Source organism: Phaethon aethereus (genome assembly GCF_964289735.1).
Source record: "Phaethon aethereus genome assembly, chromosome: 11".
Taxonomy (NCBI): Eukaryota; Metazoa; Chordata; class Aves; order Phaethontiformes; family Phaethontidae; genus Phaethon; species Phaethon aethereus.
The window spans coordinates 15,174,747-15,202,146 of record NC_138587.1 but is presented as its reverse complement, the minus strand read 5'-3'; the positions used below and the strand labels follow the sequence as shown (position 1 = coordinate 15,202,146).

The 27,400-nt window shown below is 34.6% G+C and overlaps 1 protein-coding gene across 1 annotated transcript in view; it reads right to left on the bottom strand.

Annotated features, from left to right (window-relative positions):
- ERC2 (ELKS/RAB6-interacting/CAST family member 2) overlaps window positions 1-27,400 on the bottom strand; it is a gene marked incomplete at both ends in the record, with an annotated part of 440,763 nt that overhangs the window by 251,509 nt on the left and 161,854 nt on the right. Inside the window, one exon of the mRNA XM_082004800.1 lies at window positions 26,270-26,437. Within this exon, the coding sequence (XP_081860926.1) occupies window positions 26,270-26,437 (168 nt within the window). The remainder of the gene's footprint in view (window positions 1-26,269; window positions 26,438-27,400) is intronic.

Below are 27,400 nucleotides of genomic sequence, written 5' to 3'. Positions count from 1 at the left end.
TAAATATTTTCTGATATTAATCACTTTAGTTTAAGGTACTGCATTATCTCAGTTATTTGAAGTATGTGTGGAATTACTCCTTTAGATTATTCTAGTTGCAATAAGAACGACAAAGAAAGGGAGAGGCAAAAGGAGTTCAGAGAGCCTTAAACTGAGGAAGAAGAAAGATGACAACCTACCTATCTAAAAACCTCTTCTTCCACGATGCCCTGCTGTAAAGGAAACTCACCTGGACAGAGAGCAGGATGTTTTTATTTAAAAAAGCCAAACACAGAAACAAAAACACCCAAACAATCCAAAAGCCCAGAGGCCACCATTTCCGTTCTCTTTCTTCATCTCCATGAAGCTTTAAGGTATGTCAGTATTTTGGATATTAAAACTGCTTTAAACAGGTCTAGTTCTTCCTCTGGCAAGTATTTAAACATATTGCTAAGGTACCTGTGAACACACTGGTTTGTTAAACAGGTCATGATTTACAGTCGTCAAGTCAGAAAGGTTTTCGCACAAAAAATTGTCCACAGGACCATGTGGATTTTGGAAGCAAATCTGAATAAAACCACGCCGCTTCTGACTGTCATGGCAATCACCTTCTATGACTGTAAGGCACTACGACCTTCTGGGCATAATGCGGAGAGGACGCGTGGTATGACATATGTGTAAAATCTTACTAATTTTCTGTCAGAAGAATCAGCCTCCCTTCATTCTGCGCTCTCAGTGCCACTCACTACCATGCCACTGGCATAAAACCAAAATTTGTTCCATAATACTTAGAACAAATAAATAGTAACAAGAAAATTAACTAGCCTATTGTTTTAGTATGCCACTTTATATGATATGACAAAATATGCCTAAATCCATAAGATATCATTTGTTCAAAACTGGTTTTAAATATGCTGTTAAAATTAGACCAATTATTATTGTCAAGAGAGATTCAAATTGTTACTTTCATCAGTGATTTTACACTTTGGATCACGTTCTGTTGCTACTTAAGTGAATGAAGTTTTGCTGTTCATTTCGTAAAGTAATGTAATTTTTCTCGTGGCCAACGTAATTTCCATTTAAAGCAATTCAGATTTTAACAGAAGCAGGATCCTTCATAATTACTGTTAAACTGTATTTAAAGATTCTTTTACAAACCTGAAGCTGAATTCGATGCATGTGCAGCTCTGCAGAAGTCAACAGTTATGTCAATAAAAATTTGATCTCCATATGCAAAAACGTATCACCATAATTAAACAGTTTAATTTGGGGCATACTTCGGTAAAAATTCTCCTACTATTACATTATACATGTGCAGGAAAAAAGCCTGAACTTAAGTTTTGACATCATATATATCCGTAATTAATAAACCATAAAAACCACAGTACAGACGTGTGGACTGTATAAAGTTTGTTTAAAGAAATTTGTATTTTATAAGAACTTAAATGAAAATTAAAATAAAAGTAAAATAGAAATTGAAAGTAAATTTGGAGGAGCACATTCCAGTTAGGAATTCTTTGTAACAGTATGGTAAGTACAAGTATTGTACCTTTATTCTTTTTTTTTCTTCTCTTATTTTTTTTATACATGGTTTGGTACGTCAGATTACTGCTATGGGCCAAAGATTCACTTGCTCTGTAAAATATAAAATACTAAGGCATATACAGAAAGGTTTTTTGGGAAGACCTGACATAGAATAGCTCACTCTTGTAAACGACCTCTTGTAATATTTTTCTTCGTGTGTATATTTTATACAGATACAGAAATAAGATACATGTGTTAATGAGTTAAGAACTTTTTATTTTATGGCATGTGTATTAGTCACATCTAAAATTACACTAACTGGCATTCAGAGGACTGCGTACCACGTTTCTTTACTTTCACCCAAGTATTAATGATTCCAACAACTACCTCACGACACCCTGTGGAATACTTAAGCAATTGCACGTTTCGTCTTCAAAATAATTTCTCAAGCAAAAAGGAAATAAAACAGGAGGGAGAATATTGATTACATGTTCTTTGAAACAAAGTTAAGATCTGGTCCTTTATTATCATCAGCTTGACCTACCAATTCTAGGCACCCTAAATGAAAGTACTTATTTCCTATGCACAGTGCTTATCTGAATTCCACAGCATTTACACGATTTCCTTCCTCTTAAAACTAATTTAAAATATGATCCAACCCTTAACCAAGAAAACATGTTCTAAAATTATTCAGCATTTACAAAATTCTTTCCTCAGAGGTAAAGAGAACAGGCAGCAAATTAAAAACATCCCCACTGAATCACAACTACTTTAAAATAAGTCATTCAATGCATAGTCCATAGATAAAATAAGAGGAAAGGATCTGATTATTCTTCTATTTGTGCTATATGAATCTGAAGGAAGTACTTTGATGGGAACAGGACCACACTGGGGTATGTGAAAGTAGAATCAGTACCGCAGAGTATTTGTTTGTTGGGATGGGCATGAGATTAATAAAATCCGCTAATGCAGACAAGATTTTATGACCTGTTAATCACAAAGAGTTCTCTCAAAAAGATTACAGGAGGCAAAGAGATTGAGCAGTCTCACATGCTAAAATCTTGGAACACAATATATGATTTAGTTCTTCCTGCATTTTTTAAACCCAGAAAAAACAACAAACCCTCTGGTAACCTCTGTCATTCTCCAACATGCATTTGGATACAGGCATATATGCAAGGGTACCATCCTATTGCTAAATAATGACTGCTCTAATAATGACTGAATGTCTGAATTCAATTTATGACAGGGACTGTTAAGACTTTCTTAATCCTCAAGCACTTATATTTTTATCTAATAGGAAATCAGTTGCTGTGCAGCTTTGCCAACATGTAATTCTTACCCCTGTAAACCGTCGTGTCCCCGTGCCATGAGCTGTATGGAAAGAAACCGCTCCATTCTTTCTGTATTTCAGAAAGTGTGTATATTCCTGGAGCTTAAGACAGACTTTATTCCTTTTTAAGAAACAATACCCTTCCAGATAAATGTCTTTCCTATGAGGCATCCTGTCAATAAACTGCAAGTGCTAATCTTGCCACTTTTTGGCAACTGTCTCAGGAATGCCTCATAAATACCCAAGGGATTAAATAAATCTCACCCTCAGAGAGGCTTCAAAATTCTACAGTAATCCAAGTTTTCAAAAGAAAATTACTTTCATTATCAAAATTAAGGTACTGTACTCTGGAATTTGCAAGAAAATTATATAATCAAAGAAAATGTTCCATGCAATAACAGTTTGCCTTTAGAGATATGCATTAAAGTATAAGAGAGTTTAAGACAGTGTAAGAGAGAAATGATCAGAGACTTCCTAGGCCTAGCTAGTCAAACTGTAAAGTCATATACCTAAACTCAGCTCCATATATTTTCCTGTCTGCTCTGTATTTGAGTTTTAAATAACTCAGACAACAAGTATTTTGTAACAATGTCTTTTTAATCCCAAAATTCATTTTGCTCTATTCTAAATTTCTCTAGGCAGAACTCTTTGAGATTTGTTTCATATTAAAACATAAGACATGTCTGTTCCATTGAAGCAGATCAATAATATAATACTAGTTTAATTTAAATTTAAAATTTAAACACATGTGAGGAAACAGGACTTTTGTACATATTTTCATAGTTTAGTAAAAAAAAAAACTTAATTTTTAAATTAATATTTTTTTAAAATCTTTTATTTTAAGAAAAAATTCTACATTTTACTTTATAAAGTTAATGGAATTTTGAGAAAAAGAGATTTAATAAACAGCATTCATTCAATATAAGCATTAAATTTGACTACTTGAAATTTTAGTATTCATTCTCAGAATTCAGCTACTGACTCACAGATATACATAAGAAAAGACAAAAAAGTAACTATTAATTGAAAGAGAAAAAAATAGTTAGGGATAGTTCAAATGCAAATACTCTAAATGTCTACGTACACAAAATTTAGTTTTATTAGTAAGAATCACGATAAAAGTTCTGTCTCATATGGTCCTTTTCAGACACATCTCAGTATATCCCAAAACATGACACCAGCTTTAGTCGTGACTCAGTAAAACAGATGTTTCTAGAGAAGTCCTAACATCTCTGTTCCTTTATGCGCGCGTGTGTGTGTACGCATAATTTGTAATGAAATACCCATCCTTAGTCTGAATGAACAGTTAGAAAGAAAAAACTGAAATAATTTTTCCCTACCATGACTGTAAAAATATTACTACCTGAAAGCTCAATATACAGAGGTATGGTTTTTGGAAAGCACTGTAGATTTTTAGCCAGAAATTTTTAATGAATTATATACAGTTATTAAATATCGAGTCAGTCAACGTATTTTAAAAACTACATTGACAGGCTTTACAGCAGCTTTTTGAAGTTTCAGCCTATGGGGCGAGAGGGGGAAGCTATGGGCTCCATAGCTTTCCACTAACATTCATGATATGACCTAGATATATTTTTCAGTTTAAGCAGGATTTCAATTAACAAAATGAGTTCATTGAAAGGCAACTACTGCTTCAACAGTTCAACATTGCAGAATTCTCTTTTGTTTTGAAAGAGACTAGTCCCCAGAGTGCTTCGTCATTCAGTACCGCTACCTTTCACTTTGTTTCTCTTCCTTTTAAGTAGGTAGACAGTCAAGCATTAATTGGGAATATTTTTTCAAAAGTCAAAATACTTATACATTTAGATTCTAAAACTTAAAATAAATGTTATATTGAAAAATTATACTATAATATAAAACTCTTTAAAATATTATAAAATGGGGCTTTGCTACTTGCAACTAAATATATTTATTAAAGAGTAAGATTTGCACTAATCTTTAGCTTTACCAAAGTAATTGGAAAAAAGCTTGCTAATCTTATCATAACATGATAAAACACTCTTGGATTTCATAAGCAGTTCCAACAGCTACCAAAATACTTGATTATTTCTCAATAAAGCTTCTTACCTAGAGTTGCCTATTGGACAATATGTTCTCAATTTAAAATATTTCCAGAGTGCCTTCCTGTTACTACCTTCCAAATTTATATTTGCCAGATTGGAGTAATACAGGAGCATTGTACTTCAGATTACAACATACCTCATGGTTCAATAGTATCTTTTAGCTTTATATTCTTTCATTACTTTGCCCCACAAGACTTCCTTAAACACCAGAGAATGTAGATGGCCCAAAGCACATCACCAGCTCAATCCTACACTGTCAATATGACAGTGGATTACTAAATCAGAGACAGTAAAAGTATTTGTAAAGTTGTCCATAGATTTTCTATAACCCTTTTGGTTGTGTAAAACACTTCCAACCATGGATATGGTGTGTGCCCGAGGAGAAAGCAATCTCCAAATAAGTGGGTCTCTGAGATTTTCACAAAAGACGATTGATTTGTCTGAATAGTTTTTACCTCAAACTTCCTTCAGGACTGCAGTTCAAAGTAGCAAAGTGCAGCTGCACAGTGACTGTCACAAAGGAGCTAATGAAGCAAATGCTGCTTCAGACATCAGCCCTCACATTAAGCTGATGACAAGAGCACTAGAGAAGTGGCATGAGCTAGTAATTACCCTATTGCTACCTTCCCAACTCACATAATCCAAGCAGGAAAAAAAAAAAATCCTTCAGAATTTTCCTCTACTTGACCAGGTTAAAAAAAAAAAAAAAAAAAAAAAAAAAGACATAAGACCATAATTAAAAAAAAACAGAAAAAAGGTAAACAGAATATTTTTCCTGAGGTACACTTACACTGTTTCCCTCCAAAGTTACAGCATTTCTATATGACACAATTTTCTGCTTCTTCTAGCTCATTGAGTTTTTGCCATTAGGATTACACAGTTGATGAGATTAACACTGTGGTTTGAAAACTTACTTCTATGGTTGTTCATTATTCTTATACCATCACAGACCTTTTTCTTTTTACCCACTACATTTACATTAAGAACCACCTGGTCACACCCATTTTATTCAATATAACAGAATCATCTTCCCTTTTGCTTTGTTTGAAGTTGCAAATCTTTACATGTGAACTTGTCTCTAACAAAGTAGCAAGTAGCAAAGGGCCAGAAGGATGTTAGTTTATACAGCATCTTTGCAAAATAAGGCTTCAAATTCTAATCTGGTGTCTTCACAGAAATATTGCAATATAAAATACTACATCATTTCACAAATGAAATTGAGGCATTTGTGACATGATTTTTTTCCCTCAGTGAAATCAATTCATCTCTATTTTTCATCACATTTTGTTGGGCAATGTTACTGCATTATTTATTGCATTAATGAATACGATGACACTTTAAAACAATTCTGTATAAAATAGCTCTAATAAAACACCACAAACCAATAACTTACCCAAGACATACCTTTCTCTATCATCCAGTGTTAGCACTGCCAACCAAGAAATTATGGGGAAACTATACCCCATGGATTTACGCTGTCCCTTGTAATATGCACTGACATGTTAAGTAAGCCAAGTGTACCATTTCATGGAGAACAAATGTCAAGTCTTGGGATGACGTGCTAAGTACAAATAATTTTGTTAGGCAAGGCTCTATATAAAGACAGTTGTGAAAGACTACATGAGAATTTGATCTATGCCTTGCTCAGTCTAGAATTATCTTTAAAAATTGAGCACTGTGAATTCAGCTGAAGCTCTGAGCTACAGAAAAGAGTGCTCGCTTCATGTTGGTTACAACTTGTACTCCACGACTATCCAAGATTTTATGAAAGCTATTCACTCGTATTTATCTCCAATTTCTTGTTAACTTGCAAAAACTGTCACTAACATACCAATTACAGCATTAAAATGCATACTGCAAATTAACCCACATGAAAAGTTACCAGAAAAACAAATTGATATAAGGAAGATGCATATTATACGTTTGCACCTGGTATGAAATAATGCAGAAAAGAGAAGGCAACTCATTTTTGTTTTTTCACAAGCAACAACTTACAAAGCTGTTATAAAATTACAGTAGTGTCAACAGGACATGAGACAGAGATTATCAACTGCATACACTCTTCAAAAGAAATAAGCTCTGCAGTGTGTATGGCCAACTCCTTATGCGATTGAATAAGGAAGAAAAATATCTGAAGATACTGCCATTAGACAGGAAGTGGACGTGCAAGATGAGAGACAAAGAAAACATCATGTCTCTTTAAAAGAGAGAGTAGGAAATTATAACAACTATGTGAAGACCAGAATACAGAAAACAGTACTTTCGATGAAAAAAATTATGCTCTTACTACTGAATACTAAAGCTGTATTAGCAACCAAACATAAAAAAAATAGCAGACAAACAAAACCAAGAGTTTACGCAGATACTGACATTTGGAGATGGGAATTTTCAAAGAATGAAGAAAAAAAGAACAGGAGACAGGAAGGGAGATGTATAAAAGCTATGAAGAAGTAACAAACACTGGCAGCAGCATCAAACACAAGATAAAAAGTAAAGAGCAGTTTTAATTTGATCAGAAGGATCAACATTACATACCTAATTACAAACTGGTCAAAAAACATTTCTAAGAAGGATAGGAGAAATGGTGTATTCAAGACTTCTTGGGATTAAATTTAGTTCTACTTCAAGATGTACACAACTTTTTTTGTATGAACAAAACCAAAACCTACAATAGAAATGGAAAACTAAAATAATTTCAAAGTCAGTGTGCACGTTTTTGAAAACTGAAGTCTGAAATATTTCAGCCACTTCTACCACTATGTCATCAAATGCCTTTACTGAAAAAAATTCATATAATCTCTAAACAAGAGACACTCAACAAAAGACTGCCCAGAAAAAGATATCAAATGGATGCATAAATTTCTAACAATCATTAAGATAAAAACTAGAAGATGGCAGCAGCAGAAGTGTCTCTCTTCAATAAACTCCCAAGTCTGTCACCAGAAGTCTACCAGAACTCTTCTGTTTCATGCTGAATTCCCCACTAGCACCAGGAGGAGAAAGCAGAATAACCAGGACAGAGTGTTCCTCTGCTTGTAGATGTTATACTTCCTGTTCAGGTTATTAGCAATGGCAGCAGGCTCTACGTAAATATTTTCCATATCTTCTTCTCTCAAACTGCAAAGTTTGAGATATTTTTAAAGCCATTAATGAGAATTCAGATATTTATTTTTCAACATGGCTTTCAGATTTTATTTACTTTTTCTTTCATTTTAAAGAAACAAATAAGGCTGAAAATTTCATATACTATTTTTATACCTAGGTTAGCAGTTGGTCTCGATGATCTTAAGGGTCTTTTCCAACCTAAATGATTCTATGATTCATTGAAATATTAATAGTTGCCCCCAATACTTAATTGTTATTCTGGACAGGGAAAAGAGAATAAGTTATATTTTTATTTATACTTTTTATTTTTACAATGTCTGAAGTATAGTATTATTGCAGCAATATATTGAACTTGATTGCAAATACTTTATCAGAACTCCATAAAATAATAGAGGAACATATGTCTTACACTTTCTTTTCCCATTAGTTGATAACTAAATGAACTGCTTTCAAAAGTCTCACATACTTTGCAGGTACAATAACCTGAAAAGAAATAAGGTTTTCACAGATTTGCAGTACCTGAAGCCCACTTTCCACAGAAGCTGTACAAACAAAATTTCGGTCTTTGAGTCCCTCTTAACTGTCATAGGGCTGTTAACATAGCTGTAGGGCTCTGTCACCTGAACAAGACTAATAGTTGCTTTCATACTGTAAGTTACTACAAGTGTTTTGTCAGGTTTGCGTACACAAAATCTCTGTCCTAAGGAGCAAGTGATTTAGGAATACAGGGGTATTTTAAGGTCTAGAAGATATTTGTCCTACTAAACAGTTTAGTCCCATATGTTTAGTCTGTCTACCCATCCATTTGATAGTCTATTCAACACATGCACCACAGTATGGTTGTGAAGATGCACAGAACAAAAAAAGACATGATCAATGAAGACATGAAATTTACCTTGATATCAAGCTTCTGCACAGATGTTACACAGCAATTAAACTTTCCTAAAATAGGCTGAGGAAAGCAAGTAGGTCAGTGGTAGAATCAAGAGATCTACTCACATAATGTGTAAGTATTTCCCACGTCATTAAATGTTCTTTATGATTCTGTTTGTTAAATGTATGGTGTATCAACTGAGCATTAGTAAGCATGAACAGTACATACATGACATTATGGTATCTAAAAACATCCAATAGGATTGGAAGTTTACCTAAAGAAAAAAGAAAATATATGTGTCCCTTAATTTGGGACAGAAAAAAAGCTATAAAGAAGGAAAAGAACCTATTAACTGTTCATTACTAAGAGAAAAAGTATATAATTTTCTGGGAATATGCAGCCATATTCTCTGGTCAGTACCTGCAATAAAGTACTATTACATGTGACTAGAAAAAAAAAAATCGTTATTCTATACTTGGAAACATCAGCCTACTATCTCATGTACATGTAGAAGCTGAGAGCATCCTATTGTGTCAATAAATAGAAGTAAATGCAACTAAAATTGGGAATAAAAAGTGATAAATATCTTTTCCTCTTCTTCTTCCAACACAAGTATGTTTGTTTTATTGTGCAATCACTGGAGGAAATAATTCACCCGTTTTTACTTACTGTGAGATTCCAGATTCCTTCCATAATAAGAGATTCGAATGTATGGGTAACAGGAAGGACTCAGAGGAATCAATAAGCATAAGAAAGAAGATGTGTGCGCTGAGTTTTCATACAGAGAGGAGAAGAAAACTCCCCTAGGGCTGCTTAGGAAAGGGATCTGCCCTTAAGTCAGCTGATACTTTTACAGGGCTATAAAAGCAGGTCAGTGGGCAAACGGAGCCAAGAGAGGAGAAGGCTGTCACACAGAAAGGAGCTCCTGGACTGAAGGCTTGGCTTCTGTTGCCAGACTCCAGCTGAGAAAGAGCTGGAACTTAATGCTAAAATTAACCTTCACCAGGAAGCAAGCCAAAAGAAGCCTGGGCTGATAATATCCACTTGTGTATCTGGAAATACTCAGTCTCTGTCTCCTTCTCTTCAGAGACCAATAAATTCTCAGAACAAATCAGCTTGACTCTTGGACTCTTCTAAGCAGACAAGACTCACAGTCTTGTCAGATATCCATCGACAAGTTTTTGCTCTCATTATATGTATTTACTGTGATATAATTCAAAATGCAATAGGTATTTTCCAGATAGTAAATAATAATAATACCAACTGAACTAACGCATAATTCCAGTTACGACACACGAAGAGGTGGACATTCATTCTTAACAAGGTAATGCTTCTTAAAACAACCATCTGTATATATTCAGGGCCAGATTTTCAAGCTGGGTTGGTTGGGTATGAATTCTTACATCTCACAACATTTTACATGTTACAGGATAATGAATGATGGCTGAACTTTTTTTGAAGTCTAGCTCAATTGCATGTTGAGAGGACCTGAAAATATGACCTGTATTACTTCTCCAAGCTAACCATGAAAAATCATATCTTTCTGCTCAATCCTACGTTTCAGGTATTTGAAGACATCTGATGATTTGTTACTCATGGCCAGTTTTGTATAATTTGGTATAGGGTATGTTAGCTTACGCGAGAATTTTTCAAGAGGATTTTGCATGGAGAACTGTTACATTACGCAGTATGCAAGCCAGAGAAGTACATATATTCTAATATACTCTAATGTAAACTCACGTGTAGAAAAAAGCTGCTTTGGCAAACTTATACTTACGATACAAATAATTAAAGAAGAACAGTAATATACCTTTTAGTTTGTATCTTGTCATTCCTATGATGTCTGTATCAACTGGGAAGACTTGGGGGCCCCTGGCCAGATTAAAAAAATTACAGCAGGTCTCATAAAAAAGTTAAAAGACAGTGGGAAGAGAGAGGCAGCCGGTAAGTTGTACAGACAAGTGTTGAGCAACAGAGAATACTGAAAAGGGAAGCTACCAAGGAAATACGAGTAAGAATAGGCAACTCAAGAGCTGCAGAAAGAGAGCAAGAGCCAGTTAGTCATATGGGACTATGAGCAATGAACACAGAGAAATCAATACGCTGGATAACATGAATGGGAAGTAGTGCAAGAAAAAAAGAAGAAAACAAAAAAACCAAACACCCACACAGATGTGCATGTTGTGCGCATTATTTTAAAATACACAGGTATATAAAGGGAAATATATATCTAGAAATAGAATAACATAAGCTTTAAAATAGATGACCAATCTGTTCTGAAAGCAAATTTAGGTTTTGCTATCCAAAGTATGACAAGAAAGCAGGTGAAAGCATATTACCTCATTTTAAATAAAATTATTTCACTTTACAATATGTTATTAAAGTCAATGTAGTTATTAAAGAGGAATATAACCCTGATAAATTAATGAGAAGCATTCATCAATGAAAACAAGGCAGTAAAACAGAAACAATCTCCATCAGTAAAAGACTAAAAAGGGTTTAGAAAAATAACAGAAGGAATGATTTGCCATAACTTATCCTGAGTTATGATGTTACATACTTAGGAAAATTATTAAGATAGGAAAACAGACAAACATCCATAAAAAGATTTCTTTTTCATTACAGAAAAGAGCCATCATCTCAAGTAGTGAATAACAGGCAGAAACCTTATCAACTGTACTTCATTTCAAAGTGAGAAGGTTGAGCAGGTTGTGGTGCAGAGAGGCTGGGAGCCTGGCTTAATCCCTAGAGAAAATGCCATGTTTTCATTCAGTGCAAGAATCTCCTTCAAATCCTGCTTGTGAGCAGTGGAACACACTCTGATACCCTGAGATCCTTTCCACGACTGTGGCCTATGTTACACCTAGCACCGAAAAACCTATGGTAATTGAATTTCCCTTCCCATTTGAAGGCTATCCAATCACTTCACAGATCTCCTTGTCAATATGATTTCATGCTACTAATTTTCTAAGTTTTACACTGTCTAGAATAATTTCTCCTCTCTTGTGATATTTATAACTTCAGAATATTAGAATAAAAAACTGAGTTCTATTAGTTTTAGCCAGATACCTGTCCCTGACAGGTCTCTAACTATTCTTATTGTCTAACTCTTTCACATATAAATCATTGTTCTGACAATGCAATGTCTGAAATCAAGCATGGATATTCAGGTGGAATGACACAAAGGCCATCTAGACAGAGGTTATAATTTCTTGTTCTGCTACCCAATGTGTCTGCAGACAGAAATATTGGCAATTTTTACTACCACATCTCACTGCAAATACTCCTCTAAATTGATCTTAATCACTCCTTTCAGCCTCCTGGCATTAACACTCCAAATTTATTTTTCAGGTTTGTCACCATTTCTTTTTCCCCATCTGCATTTAATTTTTTTTTTCCTAATTGAAATACTGAAGAATATTTTCTAAATGAAAATATTGAGGAAGGCCATATCTCACTCCAAACAAGTTCCCCTCATCTTAGCTATAGTTGCCTGTTTCTCCTTTTTCATACTTCTTCAACCAACTTCAATCTTTAATCAATGCTAGGAATTTTTTTTATTACCTGAAGGTTTTTTTTTACTTTTATTCTTGCTCTCTTATGTTCATCCTTTCCATATTCACTCCAGAACAATGGTTTATAATAAAATATTTCTAGCCTAGAAACTCACTGCTCTATTGAGATATCATATACATCTATATGGACAATCCAGTTAAAGAATTAACACCAAATTTAAACTCTATCATAATCTGTAATCTCCCAGTTTTCCTTGCTTATTTCTCAAATTCCTTTAATTTTTGTGCATATGCACTGTAACACTTTCAGAATATCTGTTTTTTGTTTTACTAACATCACTATGTATTTCTATTAATGGCTTAGAGTTACCATGTAAATCACCAGCTTGAGTGAAAGAAAAGAATACCTTTATTTCCTTTCCTGGAAAGTTTAAAGAGATATTTAACATGCTTTGTAAGGTTCGGATTTGAAACTCAATACATCTCTCATTTAAGCAACTCCTACAGTTTTGATTCCAATGAAAACCACAAGAGTCTAGACAAAAGCAAAATAAATGCACATTTAAACATCACACTGTTCTACAGGACAGTGTAACAATTACAAGTATAGCAAATGTCTACTATTTACTGCAGCATGCTACAACTAATTTTGTTAGAAGACTCTGGCCATAAATTACATTTTAACAGTAATTATATATCTCCTTATGTTAATAGAGTCATAATATGCCTTTTACATAGCACTGTATGATAACAAACGTATTTGATATAAAGACTTCAAAAGTACAGACAAATAATTCACTTTAGAGTTAATGTAAGCTTTATTTGATGGTTCCAGAACATAGAGAACTCTCAGTATTCCTTCTTTAATCCAGAGATTTTTCAGGTAAGTGTACTGCTCTTACTTCTAAATGATAAGTTGATTGTATAGAACTTATAAATCACAAAAGTGTAAGTACAGTGCTTTAAAACTGCTCTGTCGTCTTTAATCCTTAATTACATATCTCTTGCTACAGACTTACAAAATTATTTCAGAGATTTCCAATATTCTCTTATTTCCCAGTTTTCCTGTAAAATACTCTAAATAATAATATGATACTTCACCAAAAATCCAGAGAGGAAAATTATTAAACTTTACACTTCCAAACTCTTGGAGTAAGGAATAAGGCGGCAGACAGGTTAAAGAGAGAGGAGGTAAGCCCTAAAAATGGAAAATAATTTTATATGGAAAAAAAAAAATCTGTAATAGCAAAAATTTTTACATTGAAAGTAAAAATAACAGGCTTGTCCCCTAGCTACCATGAATAAAGGATGGCTATATGAAATCAATACAGCTATATTTGTACTAGAAGAGCATCTTTCCCTTAGAAATTGCATTCAAGAGCTTGTAACAGAGAATCCAGTTTCACATGGTACTATTTTATATGAGTTTAAGTGCCAGTGGTAAAATAGCAAAAAAAAAAAAAAATACCAGCAGATCTTAAACAGTTAGGCAGGAATTAATTAGAAATAATAATACTCTTTATATTGGAAAGTTTCCTTTTAGCTCCCTGGTTACAGAGGGCATCTATATTCATATATAAGGGATAGTGTCATGACTTCACATGAAATAAAAGGTTTGCAGAAGAATAACATATGTCCCTGCCCCCTTCTCTTAAAGATGTCTTTTCTTAATCATTCTAAGTTAACATATGGTCAATGTACATAGGTTTATATCAATTAAGAGTTGAAGTGTTCAAAATGTTGTTCATCAGAGAACTAAGATTTTTGTTACTATGAGACGTAATTTAATATTTGCACTATAGCTGCACAAAAGACAATGCACATATTAAGTTTCACCATTAGTTACTGTAGGCCAGACACAGCCTTTCTACATATAAACTATCAAAGCACCACTAAACTTAAACTGAAACGTTAAACGCAGCAACTTGGATGTCTTTAATCAACATCTGCTGAACAGTTTAGATTTTCTATAGCAGCAAAGGTAACACAGCAATGCTTTCATATAAATGTCGGAATGGGAAGTAGAAATACTCTGAAGTAGTTCTGTGTTCAAGATAGTTTGCTTTTGGTAGGAAAAAATGTCCTTTTTTTTTTTTTTAATCTTTCACTGAATTTCCTTTTTTTCATGTATCTCCTCCTAAAAACCAGGAGGTTTGTATGTATAACTTAGCTTCATTCTAATATCATCACCTATAAAAAAAATAAAGGAGAAGTATAATATAGTAGATCTCTGACACAGAAATACCTTTTTCCCCAACCCAGTTTTTCATTAGGTCATTGATGCCTGGGATTTATTAATCAATGTAGACATTCTTATTCATTTGGCTTTCTTAATTTTTTTAATGTATTGCAAAAGCCTTGATTAAAGGATCCATGAAGAATACTCCTTGTCCCTTTGGCAATTAAACGAAAATTCATTTTAATATCCTGAAGATGCATTTGGAAGTCATCTGCTATTGCAATGTCAGTGACACTAACCTCATACAATACTAAAACAGATAATACACTTATAATACTTTTTTTTCTCTGATGTATATTTCTTTGTTTTTTATGCCAGATATTTACAAGTTTATCTTAAAGAATTACATAGGATGGCGAGAAGTTTCAGCAACTGTCAGATGTAGTTGTCTCTCCCATAGCATTAAGCCCTTGTAGCTCTGTGTTCACTTCTGTTACTACCTGAAACATGTGCCCCTCCCCACGATGGGGTTTGACAGGCACTAGATAAAACCTTCAGACGAGTGGTGAGTTAGGAGTTTTCAGATAAGAACACTCTGAAGTCCTTTCGAGATGATGGATATATCAGAATATCTTACACAGATTGACTTTATCTCTGTAGTTCTGCAAGCATTAGAATTATTACAGAACTTCATTTTTGTCAGGTTTTCTCCTCAAGAACATGAGCTTAACTTTAACTGTAAAATTCTTTATAAAAACATGAGCATTGCTTAACAATGACACTAGAATAACACCACTTCCATTTTCAGTGTCTCCCATTCAGAAGATGACAGATACTACTAACGGTCTGGACTCTTCAAATGATTGAATGATGGGCAGCTCAATGCTAAAAAACTGCCACGCACAGGGAAGAGCTTATTCCAGAACTAAGCATATATATATATAGTACTGTCACACCCAGCTCCTGAAACGCAAAAACTCCAAAACTCTCAGTAGTCACGGATTTTTTGTAAATAAACATTCAAATCAAGCTATTTATGGCTCCCATGACCGCCACAACAAAAAATCCAGACTTAACCATAGATTAAGATTTTGGGATAGGTCACAGCAGGCGTTTCACTCAAATTTAAAGTGTGCTTTAATATAGTTTCAATCCTGTCTATCAACAAGCATCTGCTTTAAGATGAATAGTTTACAAATTCTTGTGGAGCTTTAGCAGCTTCTCACCCTCACTCAGGATAAGCAAAAGGCACTACAGAGAGCAATATATAGAAGTACCCATGGTGTACAGTCACTTTGGGATGGGGTTAAACAGAGCAATAAAGGACACTGTGCCTGTCTGGGGACATGAATGGAGATTTCTGCTGTCAAATCAAGGCGTCTCTTGAGCAATAAATGTAGCGGGCCTGATTCTTCTCCCAGATAAATAAGGGCTTACACTGGCATAATTACCTTTAGTAAATTTACTGCAGATTTATGCCTAAGTGAATGGCAAATAGGCCCAATATTTCTCTCATCTATAAAAAATTACGCAATACTATGCCATTTTTCTTTTTATTTTCCAAGAACTGCTTTACTCCATTCTCTTTATTTCACTTTGATCTTAGCACTGTGCCTGGCTAGGCGTGAAAAATTAAAGTCAGGTGTGCTAGAAGGAAGTGAATTAGATTCAGATTCCATTCTAAAGTTGAATTTATTCTACTCATATTCAAACATACCACTGCTGATTCTACCACCAAGAAATACATACTACTTGGCAACAAGGAAATTATCAAAGCAATCTGACCAAATTGGCACCACTATCTCTGGCTACATCTGGTAAGAATAATATGAAGGTAGAAGTATGAAGATAACAATTCTTATTTATTGTTACCATTAAACTTATCTGTATGCGTACTCAAGTCTTTGAACTTCATGCTTTCATAAAGCCAATAAGAGCTCCACTCAAAGGTGAGGGATGATGCTGTTCCAAAAGCAATAAAAATACCCAATTTACTAAGGTATTACAGTCTCTAGTCACAGACTGCTCAGTCAGACAGACAGCAATGGAATACCACCACGAAAGCATGACTGTCAGCATCAAGGAGCTGTAGCCATGCATAAATTAAGGCCAACAAAAGAGTAGAAATTTAATATACTACAAAATTGGTAAAAAACAACTGCTAATGCATAAGTCTACTTTTTATATTTATTAGGAAATGTCTCTTCGTATTTCCACATGTAACAAACTTTGATATACATTAGGTCAAGTTGCAGATCAACTGTAACTGCCTCCCCTAGCAAGGAGATGAACAAAGGCAGTGAGATTTGCTTTCTTATGTCAAGATAAGGTCAGGATTGTTTATCACATTAACAAGTTATTCAATCACTACATGCTAAATATTTCATGCATCAGACTATGACAAACCAAATCTCTCAGCCAAAATAGGCTCAAAAGCATACATAAAATGTACCATTTCTGAATCACCCAAGATTTAAAATTGTATTCTCATGGATTTTACTCCATATAATTAACAAGATGATGAACTTATTTTCCTATGAAGCATTTCCTAAACTGTAATTAGCAATTTTCTAGCAATTTTTACCTAAAACATGCTAAAAAGGAATAAAGTTCATTAATAAAAACCTAGTAGCAACACATTTGAAACTGTACGATAACCATTATACAAAATCATACGGATCATTTATTTAGATTCAGAATCTATCATTATGCTTTGCATATAGGTAATGTTAGTAAACTTTGAAGTGTGTCTGAGACTTAGTTTTAATACACCAAATTCCAGTATGAATGGTGCATTGATTCAAATGAAAACAAATAAATAACATCCAAATATTTTGTTTGCTCAATTTTGTAAATAACATCCTCACTTTACCCAAGCACGAAGTAATTATAGCTTTGAAATACTTCTGGCATTAACAAAAATATATATAACATCTCCAAATACACTAGCCTGACAGGATGCACAGTTCCCAGCTTCACAAAGGATTATGTTGAAGGTGACAACTTATGTATCCCAAAGGAAAAAGATATGAGTTAAACATCTCTACCAACATTGGTGTAATCACAGTTAGGCTGTGTAACAAAATATGATATACATAATAAAACAACTGTTGCTTTAGTTAAAGTATTCCTTGGCAACATATTCACAGCTTGCCACCTTATATATTCTGAAGCTAGAGCTATGCTTTTAACATACATGTATTCATTCTACTGCAGAATATGCCTAAAATGGTAATCTAATCCAGCGTGTCTAAATTTTGGAGCCTGGCAGAAAGTCCTTCCTATACCCAGTTACAACGCACACAGAGAAATGGCTGCTGATTCAGAGAGGCAGCTGCAGCATGTTCCTGTGAATCCCCCTTTTCGACGTCTGCGTCACTCAGAAAAGGTGGGAAGCCACCCAGCCTCCTTCCTCCCTACCACAATCCAGTCACCTGGAGTGTGGAGCTTGAAAGAGCTTTCAAGGAAAAGATTAGCATGTAAAGAAGACATACGAGCCTTTTGGGTTTGTGCAAAGTTTTGTTCCATGGGCTACTTTTTGAAGGATCTGGGTTTGTGTCATTTAAATGAGTTGTCAAGGATTCAATGGCAAACGGCTGGCAGGTTATAAAACAGCTGAATCTGTCATGTTGAGACAGTTAGGAAATAGTCAGGCTGCCACTCAAAGACGCAGTTCCGAGAGCAGTGAACCACACGAACACACACTCTCCTCTCAGTCAGCAGCTGAAAATTCAATAAAAAGTCATGACAGCAGGATACCTCTCTAATGTAAAATTATTCTCAAATCCATTTCTAGCACTCTCCCTTATAATTTTTAATTCCAATCAGCAGTCCTGTATTATGTTTCTTGGAAGACTATTTCACAGAAAAAATCTATTTCTTCTCTCAAGCAATTCTGATTCTCCCTCATTCTTTTTTTGATACATAAGTAGTCATCCATTTCCCTAAAGAATTCCTTTGTGTTCTTCTGCACCTCCCAAATATGACAACTTCTACTTTCTTTTTGCCCACTACACTACACTACACTTTCAGCTCTTTCACACTTCAAAAGAAATTTCCTCCAACTCTATTGAAAAGAAAATACTACTCTTTACATAGCTTCAAATTCCCAGCATGCGAGTTGGCGGCTTTCTCAGCGTGAATAAAACTTAGGATCTTATTTAAAGATAACTTTGTTAATTAGTATTGACATTTCAGAGCCAAATGGCAGCTTCCTTCCTCACCAATAGCACTGGTGTCATGCTAGCAGTATGAAACCCTTATGTAAGTGTCTCATTAAGCTCAGTCCTACTTTGCAAATGGCATACTGTTTTTAAGGGCACTTCTGTATGTTACATATAACCTGAGTCTTGAACTATTCAATTCTCTTCGTTTGAGCTGCGTGTTAAGAACCCTTTCAAAACTAGCTAGCATAACTTCATGTAAAATGACTTCTGTTATTTACACTTAAGGATTTATCTTTAAAATTCTAAATACATTATGATCTACACGTACACGTTTACTATTTCCCAAAAAGTGACCTTTTTTTCCTCTTTCATATATTGTACTACCTCGTAATTTAGATCTTACAACTGATTGCCTCCTTTCTGTATATATAACTACATTTAGAAAGTTAATAACGTATGTAATGGTTTCATACTACTGTCCTAGAAACTTATTTCTTATTTCAGCCTATTTCTTCAAATAACTAGTACTTTTTTCTCTTTCAGTGACAATATCTTACCCTATAGCTCCCAAATGAATTAAATTATATGTCCAAAATGCATATTTTTCCATAGGTGGCATACAAAGGCAGCCAAATTATTACTTTTAACTTTTAGGATTTTAAAATAAAATTAGTATTTTCAAACATGCAAACAAACGGGTTCCTTTGTTACCTCTTCAGAGATGTATATTACTGGTACATGAACCAGACCAACTGTGGTTTGACCCTGTTTCTTGAAAAACTGCATACACATTGCTTCTTGTATTATTTTCTGACAGGTGAAGGCCATCCCAAAGAATAGATGCTTCCCCCTCAAACTGGGGGAATAATTACTGTAAGCTAAGACATGCTTGCAGTTTCACCTACTTATACTGAAACTAGTGACGCTTCTGAATTCTTCCAAACACCTGGTACCAAACATCCCCAGCCATTTCATGAATTTGTCAGCTGTCATTTGATAAAGAGGAGACCTGCTTAGACACGATTATTATATCTCCAAACAATTTTAACACCAAGAGCAGGTGCAGTCAATTATTTCTTCACTTCCTTGAGGGTCCATGATTTACAACGTACCTGATATTCAAAAGTTACCATGTTTACAGGACTGGCATTAGATAAAATAGTTTTTAGATTTTTCTCCTCTAAAGATAAGCGTGTACTTTCAAACAGGTCAGTAAGAAGAAGCAGGTAATCCAACCAGTCTGCTTTTGAAGTGTAGAATTCAACAAAAGCAGCAGTAGCAAGCGCCTCATTGGGAATGGGGCGGGAGGCGGAACAACAAAATGTTGGGCTTCTGGCTTCAGTGGGTAGCAAATTCATTGGAAAAGACAATAGATTCAATCACAGACTGGGAAACTTTATAATTATCATGGATTTCAAGGTGCAAGCACTTATCTAAACTCATAGCTATGTTTTTAGGCTGGATGATCATTCAGGTTGGCTTCACTAAGTGCACCTAGTGAACCTATATATATATATCTCGTGTATTTCCAGTGACTTTTTATAACCTGTAAAAATGTAGGACTGTAGTGTGTTACAAAGAATGGGGAATTAAAGAAGCTAAAGGAAAGTGAAAATGATCTCTGCCTCTGATCTTAATAACATTGTTCTCAGTGTACAGGCCAAGAGCATCCAAACAGCTGCACTGGTTAGGCTTAAGTTTTTCCTGTATTTATTCAGATAGCCTCAATGTGTACCACATGCAAACTTTAAGGGTCCCAAGGCTGCATTTTATTGTGCAGAATCATTGAGGATCCAGTTTTCTGACAATGTACTGGGATCAATAACACCACCACCCTGGATGAACAATTGGCTACGTTTAGTTCAATCTCACTTTGACTGCCTTATCTGAGTAACATAATATGATTTGGCAAAGCTGCAAGCATAAGCAGCCAACAAAATACAGTTTTCTAATACTTAGTACACTGAATGCTGTATCCTTAAAGTGGGCATATATTATTAGAAGAAACATTTCTTAACATACTACATAAGTCAATAGTCATTGCAGCAGCTTTCAAACATCAAAGCTTTCACGTTACACCAGAATGACTCCCTAATTTTTTTTAACAGCACTGGTAATCTGCAGTCAGAACACTGGTCTGTTTTACAGAACAACTGATTAGTTTAGAATTTGTTGTCTCACTCCAGAAATACAATAGAACTCTTGATTTGGTAATTGCAAAACCCCAGTTCACGTAACAGACTATTTACAGTGTTCTGATAGAATTTGACAAAGTTAATAATAGTGTCCTTCATCATGCCATCATGATCACTTTACAGGATTATGAAAACATGCTCCCAACTGATTAAACCAAGAAAAAAAATGAAAGGCATCTTCTACCAGCCATGTGCTTGCACTTTCTACTTGTTAAGATCGAACAAAAGAAACTGGTCTCTTAGGTCTTCCTGGGCCATTCTGGATGCAGAAGTTTCAGTTTTAGCGGTGTTCTCAGCCAGAATCCCTGCATCAAGCAATAATACTGATGCAAATTTCTAAGCACAAGAGTAGGACTCATTCGTTTATGCTAGTATACTCCTAATCTGACCATATGTAAATTCACTTTTTTAGAAGACAGATAACTGTAACACATACAATTAATTGTACAACACAGTTTAATTTAGCACAAACTGGATGATATCATGTAGTGTGCACAGCACAGCCACTCCAAGTACAGATTCCAATTATTACATGAGAGCTAAGACTTTATGACATTTCCTACAAATGCTAATTAGCTGGTAGGTTAGAGCCCTCAGTCATGTAGCACTTCATCAATCACAAAGCTTAAACTATTAAAGATGGAAATCGTAACATTTTACATGAAAAGTTATGTTGCAAGTCAAAGCAGAATATTATATTAGCCCCTTTTACATGGTGTTCTTTTATAATAGTCTCCACAAAAGAATTTCCACAAGCTGTTGTCCTAATATGATCCAGGTCTACATCCTCTATGCTGTTCTTGTCTCAACAGCTACTGTTTTCAACACTGAGACTCAAACTTCAGAGTATGTAATTGTTTTTTAAACTATCTACAGATTCCTAGAGGACAAAACACAACAGGTATAGCCACTCTATCAAAGAGAAAATTTGTGAGCAACCAAGGGACACAGGAGAATCATCATCCAGTTCAGCACTTCTGCCCTTCAGCCTACAACTCGGCCAATATTCATAGAACTTGCACGTTCTGGTAAGAAATACATAAAGATTTCTGAGGTCTGCACCTCTGCATGCTAAACTGACAGATATGAGGTGTAAGACTAGCTTTGCCAGGTTAAACAAGGCTATTAAAACAGCATACCCAACTTTACTGGCACTAAAATGGAACAGTGGTGCCAAAGATTCTAAAAGAAAGAAATATTAAGTAATATTGCACCTCTGACATTGACATAAGTTTATTATTACTTCATGCCAATCTACGTTGATCCAAATCCTCTAAATGCATGCTGTTCCAGTGCTGAGCCTCCCTTAAGCCTGCAAATTACACTGAATAATGTAGCAGGTTTCCAATTTGGTCAAAACCACTGCATTGAAGGACAATGCATCATTAGCTCATTATCTAGCCCATTACTTTTTTCTGCAACGTGTTGTATTTTATGTGTTCCTATGCGATCCCATGGGACTCACCACAGCTGTTTTGTTGCCAATGTTTTTGGGTTTTCCACACCTTTGGTAGGGAGCCCTCAACAGAACCTGTCCTGTCCTCCAAGTATAACAGCTATCCAGAGAGGAGAAGAAATAGCTCCAGCTTTGAAAGGGAGTTTTTCTGGTGTTGGTTTGGTCTCATTTGTATTTTTCAACATAGCAGATAACAGTAACGTACACAAGAGAAAGAATATAGAATTAGAAATTGCATCTTTCCAAGTTACATATTCCTTCCTACTCACTTTCAGGTTATTACTGACAGAAATATTTTAAGCACTATATACAAATTCTTCCTTCTTCAATTACTTGAATACGACCATAAAAACAAATATTATTTTAAGCTGAGTGAAGCACTTCAGGCTGAGTGGAGAGAGATGTAGCCATCTGTCTTGCATCAATAAATGAAGGCACTAAAATAACTAATTATTCACAAGTACTCATATCAATAGTAAATAAAAATGCACAGATATAAAAATTGGCCCTGCTTAGAAAAAAGAAGATGAAGACAAGCATTATAATATTATAGTCAGAAGAATCTAATGTCTAGGGACAACTTCGGAAGAAGAACTAGAAGCAATTCCTTCACTTTCAGAAGGGTTTTCATGAGAGTTAGACAGCAACCAGGGCAATGTCCTGAAAGAAGGTATGTAAAGGCAGGACAATCCACTAGAGGGCCCAGTAATTGTTTCATCTCCCAAGTGTCATATGAAACTGTCCATGTTGCTTTCCACCCACTGAATTCTCCACATATATGTGCACGATGAGAACAAATTAATTTCTAAATGCTCAACACGCAACTGTCTGGCTGCCATCACTTGAAGTGAGAACAATAGCGGAAGAAGTGGCCAAAAGGCCACAAGGAGAAGATGAGCAGAAACTGGAGGAATGCAAGAGGCACATGCAATCCAGCAAGGAGTAAAAGATAAAAGCATAACTAGATTCAAGTAAAGGATAAAATTACTGCAATCGATATATATTAAATACTTTTCCATCAAAATTTATTCTTATATACAGTTGTTATTGGAAAGGTATGTTGTCAAAACTGGAAAGAAAAGAGGTACATTGGACAATCTTTTTCTTAAAGCACAGCATCCACTACTAGACTATCTGAAAAATCCCTGAAAAGTGACTATTCAAAAATATTACAATAGTAATACTACAGCACTAGGAATTACTACTATACATAGTCCAACATATTTCTGAAATAACACGACTGAATGAACAATTTGCCTATGGTCAAAAAGGACCTGTGCTGCCTTTGCCTTTGACAGAACATAAAGACTCTATGAGTTATGAATGCCCTGGGACACATAACTTCATGTAGTGAGGATAAAATTATCTAGAACAGAAAGGCATTAATGCTGTGAAAGGTTCTTGGAAAAGAAGTAGACAGACAGTGAACATCTTCCCTTCTACATGCAAGTGTCATGGTCCAGAGATGAGATTGCATCTGCTGCCAAGGATGTTGAGATGCTCAAGGAGGCTAACCATGAAAAGTCATAATATAATAAGCACTGCCAAAATAAAGTTGAACACTTGGGTTGACTAGACAAGTAGATTTTTTTTTTCCCAAATGAATTTAAAAGCCTAGATTTCCATTGGTGACATACAAAATTTTCTACCTCAGAATTGTACACAAGACACATTCAACAGTGAAAGCATCCTTTAAAGTATCATATTCCAGATTTATTTAAATAACAGGGGTGACTAGAGCAGGATGACATTTCAATCAAATTTTTCTCTAGTCAAATTATCTGTGAGTGAATTTATCTCCAAACATACTGGAAGTGAGGCATAAATAAAATGTGCTGAAAATGCGACCTAAGGGTAATTTTTAAAATGTGTCTTCCAGATATGATATTCTTTTCCTATAAACAAAATAATGGTGTAATGATGATCTGATATTAGCATTTTGGGGCATGCTAGCTAGCATCTACATATTAAGATAGTGCAGTTATTAAAAATGCTTCAGAGAAGCAAATCTACGCATAACTTTTATGTAATGTAAATTAACTATTTTTCTTTCTTTTTTTTGAAGTAATCATCGTAATTCATTCTTCTCTAAGTACACCCAGTATTCAGCCCATAATAGAAAAACTGAACTTCAAAAGTCCCCTAATGAAGCATATTTACCAGAATAAAAGCCTTAAAAAAAAAAAAAATCAGGTTGCTACTTCCAATTTTAAAGAATAAATTTAGTACGAACTCTGATTTTGCACCTAGTAGTTAGCACGATTCATTCATCACATTGTATACTAGAGGTCACAAGGCTAAATATGTGTTTACTGTATGATTTTGTGAAAAGAGATAGTGCAGTTTGAGAGTGATTATTTTCATTAAGAGGCAGGTACAACAGAAGCAAGACTGTCTGCAAGCCCTAATAAAATAGCCATGATGTATTAAAACCAGAAAAATACACTATGTTACATATTTCTGAGCACACAGCCATGATAGATAATGCTGACAGCTCTGCGATAAATTATATTCATCACACAATTTTGATCACTGAATCCATATTCCTCCTACTGATCCATTTCCTCAAGATCTAAATACAAGACCAACTGCAAATTATTGGTTTGTTTGGGGTTTTTTTACAATACAAATCATAAGAAAAGATGCATTCTTTTCTTCAAAGTTCTCAAGTGATGTCCAAAACCAATTAGCATTCAGCACAGGATGAAAGGCTTGAAGTTTGCTCTCTTTACATCATCAGCATTGCTAACAAGGCAAATATTCAAGAGATTACAGTGGATAAGTACCTATATTCCAGTTTTGATAGGCCTTATTTCCTGGACCTGAAAAAGCAGTCTTCTCAGTTTCTGGAAAATAAGGACTTGGCTTTTTAAAGACTGTATTTAACCATTTGCAGACAAAAGCACTGCTAGACCATGTGAACCCTATATGAATCCTGGAGGAAAACCACAGTAACATGAACTACCTACATAATAAAAAAAGACTAAGGAGTAGACATTCTTTCAGTGGCTGTAAAAGGAGGGGAGAAGTAAAACATATTTCATGCCAGGAACTTTTTCTCCATTAATCTGTATGTTCACAAGTGCACCTATATATGATAAAGAGTGATGCAATTACACACACAGAACATACCTACTAGCATAAATATTTTTGTGAGTGTGAGAAAAACGATATGGTAAATAAACACTCCACTACTGCATGCAGAACCCTTGCGGAGCTGCCTTTCCAGGAAATTCCCTCCCCACTCCCCCAGGTGGAAACTATAATGATTAAATCCAACTTCTCAAAGAGAGTAAATGCAGTTAACTAAATTTGTGGAAAATTAGAATAAGACTAACAAGGCTGTTCGGAGAGAGCCTCTCTTCTTAATGTCTTCAGCTCACAGGAAAAGCAAACAATTAACTTAATTTAGGTTCCTTCCCCATTCCCCTCCTCCCCCCACTCAAAAAAAAGTCTTTGAAGAAAAATAGCAGTATCCTAACCTTTTAGCAGTCCCATACATTTTATTTACAATATTTGGAAAGAGTAGTAGTCAGAGTTAGTAAAGATAACAGCATCCTTCATGTTGGGGAATAATAAGTTTTGTTAGAATTTTTAGTACTTTCACTTAACTCCAATAATTTTCTGGAAACTGCAGCACCTAAAGTTGGGATATAATATAATTAAGTTCTAATACTATAGAAATGATCCCATGGAAAACAGTAACACGTAGTTTATATTAGTCAACTACTTGACTATTACAGAATTACTCCTTGCATTTTTTTAATCTATTAAAAGTAATACGCTGTAAGAAATAAATACATTTCCTTTAAATGTGCCTCAAAAGTTTTACAATATATCGTTTCATCAGTGATCTTACCTTTTTTTGAAGGACATTAATTTTCCTTTCTTTTACTTCCAACATGTCTTTCATATCTCGAATCTCTCCAGCCAGGGTTCCCTTCTCTTCTGTGAGGTCTTGAAGTTGTTTTGTTTTTTTATTGAGAAAGGTTTCTTTTTCTTCCAATCGTAACCGCAAGGCATCAACCTACAGTAAGTAAATCAAACATATTCAGGTTTTAGTAAATATCATTCACATATTTTATTTATTTTTTCTGATGCCCTTTTCTTGGTCACTTAAGAAGTGTTTTATTTCTTTTCCATGTGGATTTTCCAACTTTATCGTGGACTAAGAGATTCTTTTACTTGTTAAAATGTAATAAAAAAATGAAAGCACTTTCAGCACTAAAGCATGAGTAGAAGAAGTAGAGTAGTCAAAACATGAAATAGCATTAAAACAGTCCTAACCTGACCTATACATAAAGGACTCAGGAAAAAAAAAAAATCACCTTGACTTACTAAATATGTAACTCATTGAAAATAGCATTCTGTATCCTGTATTTCATTTGTCCATTAAAGCCATGAAGTGGGCAATCAGATAGTACAGTCACTACACAGGTTTGGGCACAGATCAATAACCTAGAAACAGAATTATTTAATAAAGACATGGCAAATAGGGAAATTATATAGTTCTTCACTTTTCTCCAGTGTATATTGCATAAGTCTCTTAACAAATGCACCTTACTGTACTTTTCTGTAGTAAGCACAAATCCCTGTCAACCAAACTAAAGGATATTTCAAAGATTTTCCTAAGCAGAAATGTCTTAATAAAGAACCTCATCAAATTGCTCTGCATTATATAACTGCTTTTTTCCTTTAGAAACCCTAAAAAAAAAAAGGAAATAAAAAAGCATTCTAACAGCCCAGAAGGTGTATGTACCCTTGATTTTCTCATTTCTTGCTGTATAAATGCTTATGTGTGCAATTTTATTGTTCTCTTAACGCAACTTAAACAGTTCGCAAATTATGGTCAGGCAAATACTTGCTGGTGGTCTGGAAAAAATCCATAGATCACTTGGTTACTATTTGTATACAGTTGTTTCTACTGCTAATTTAAATTAAAAGCTTGGGTACTCATAAAAGCATTTGGAAATAAGGAGGAAAAATAGCT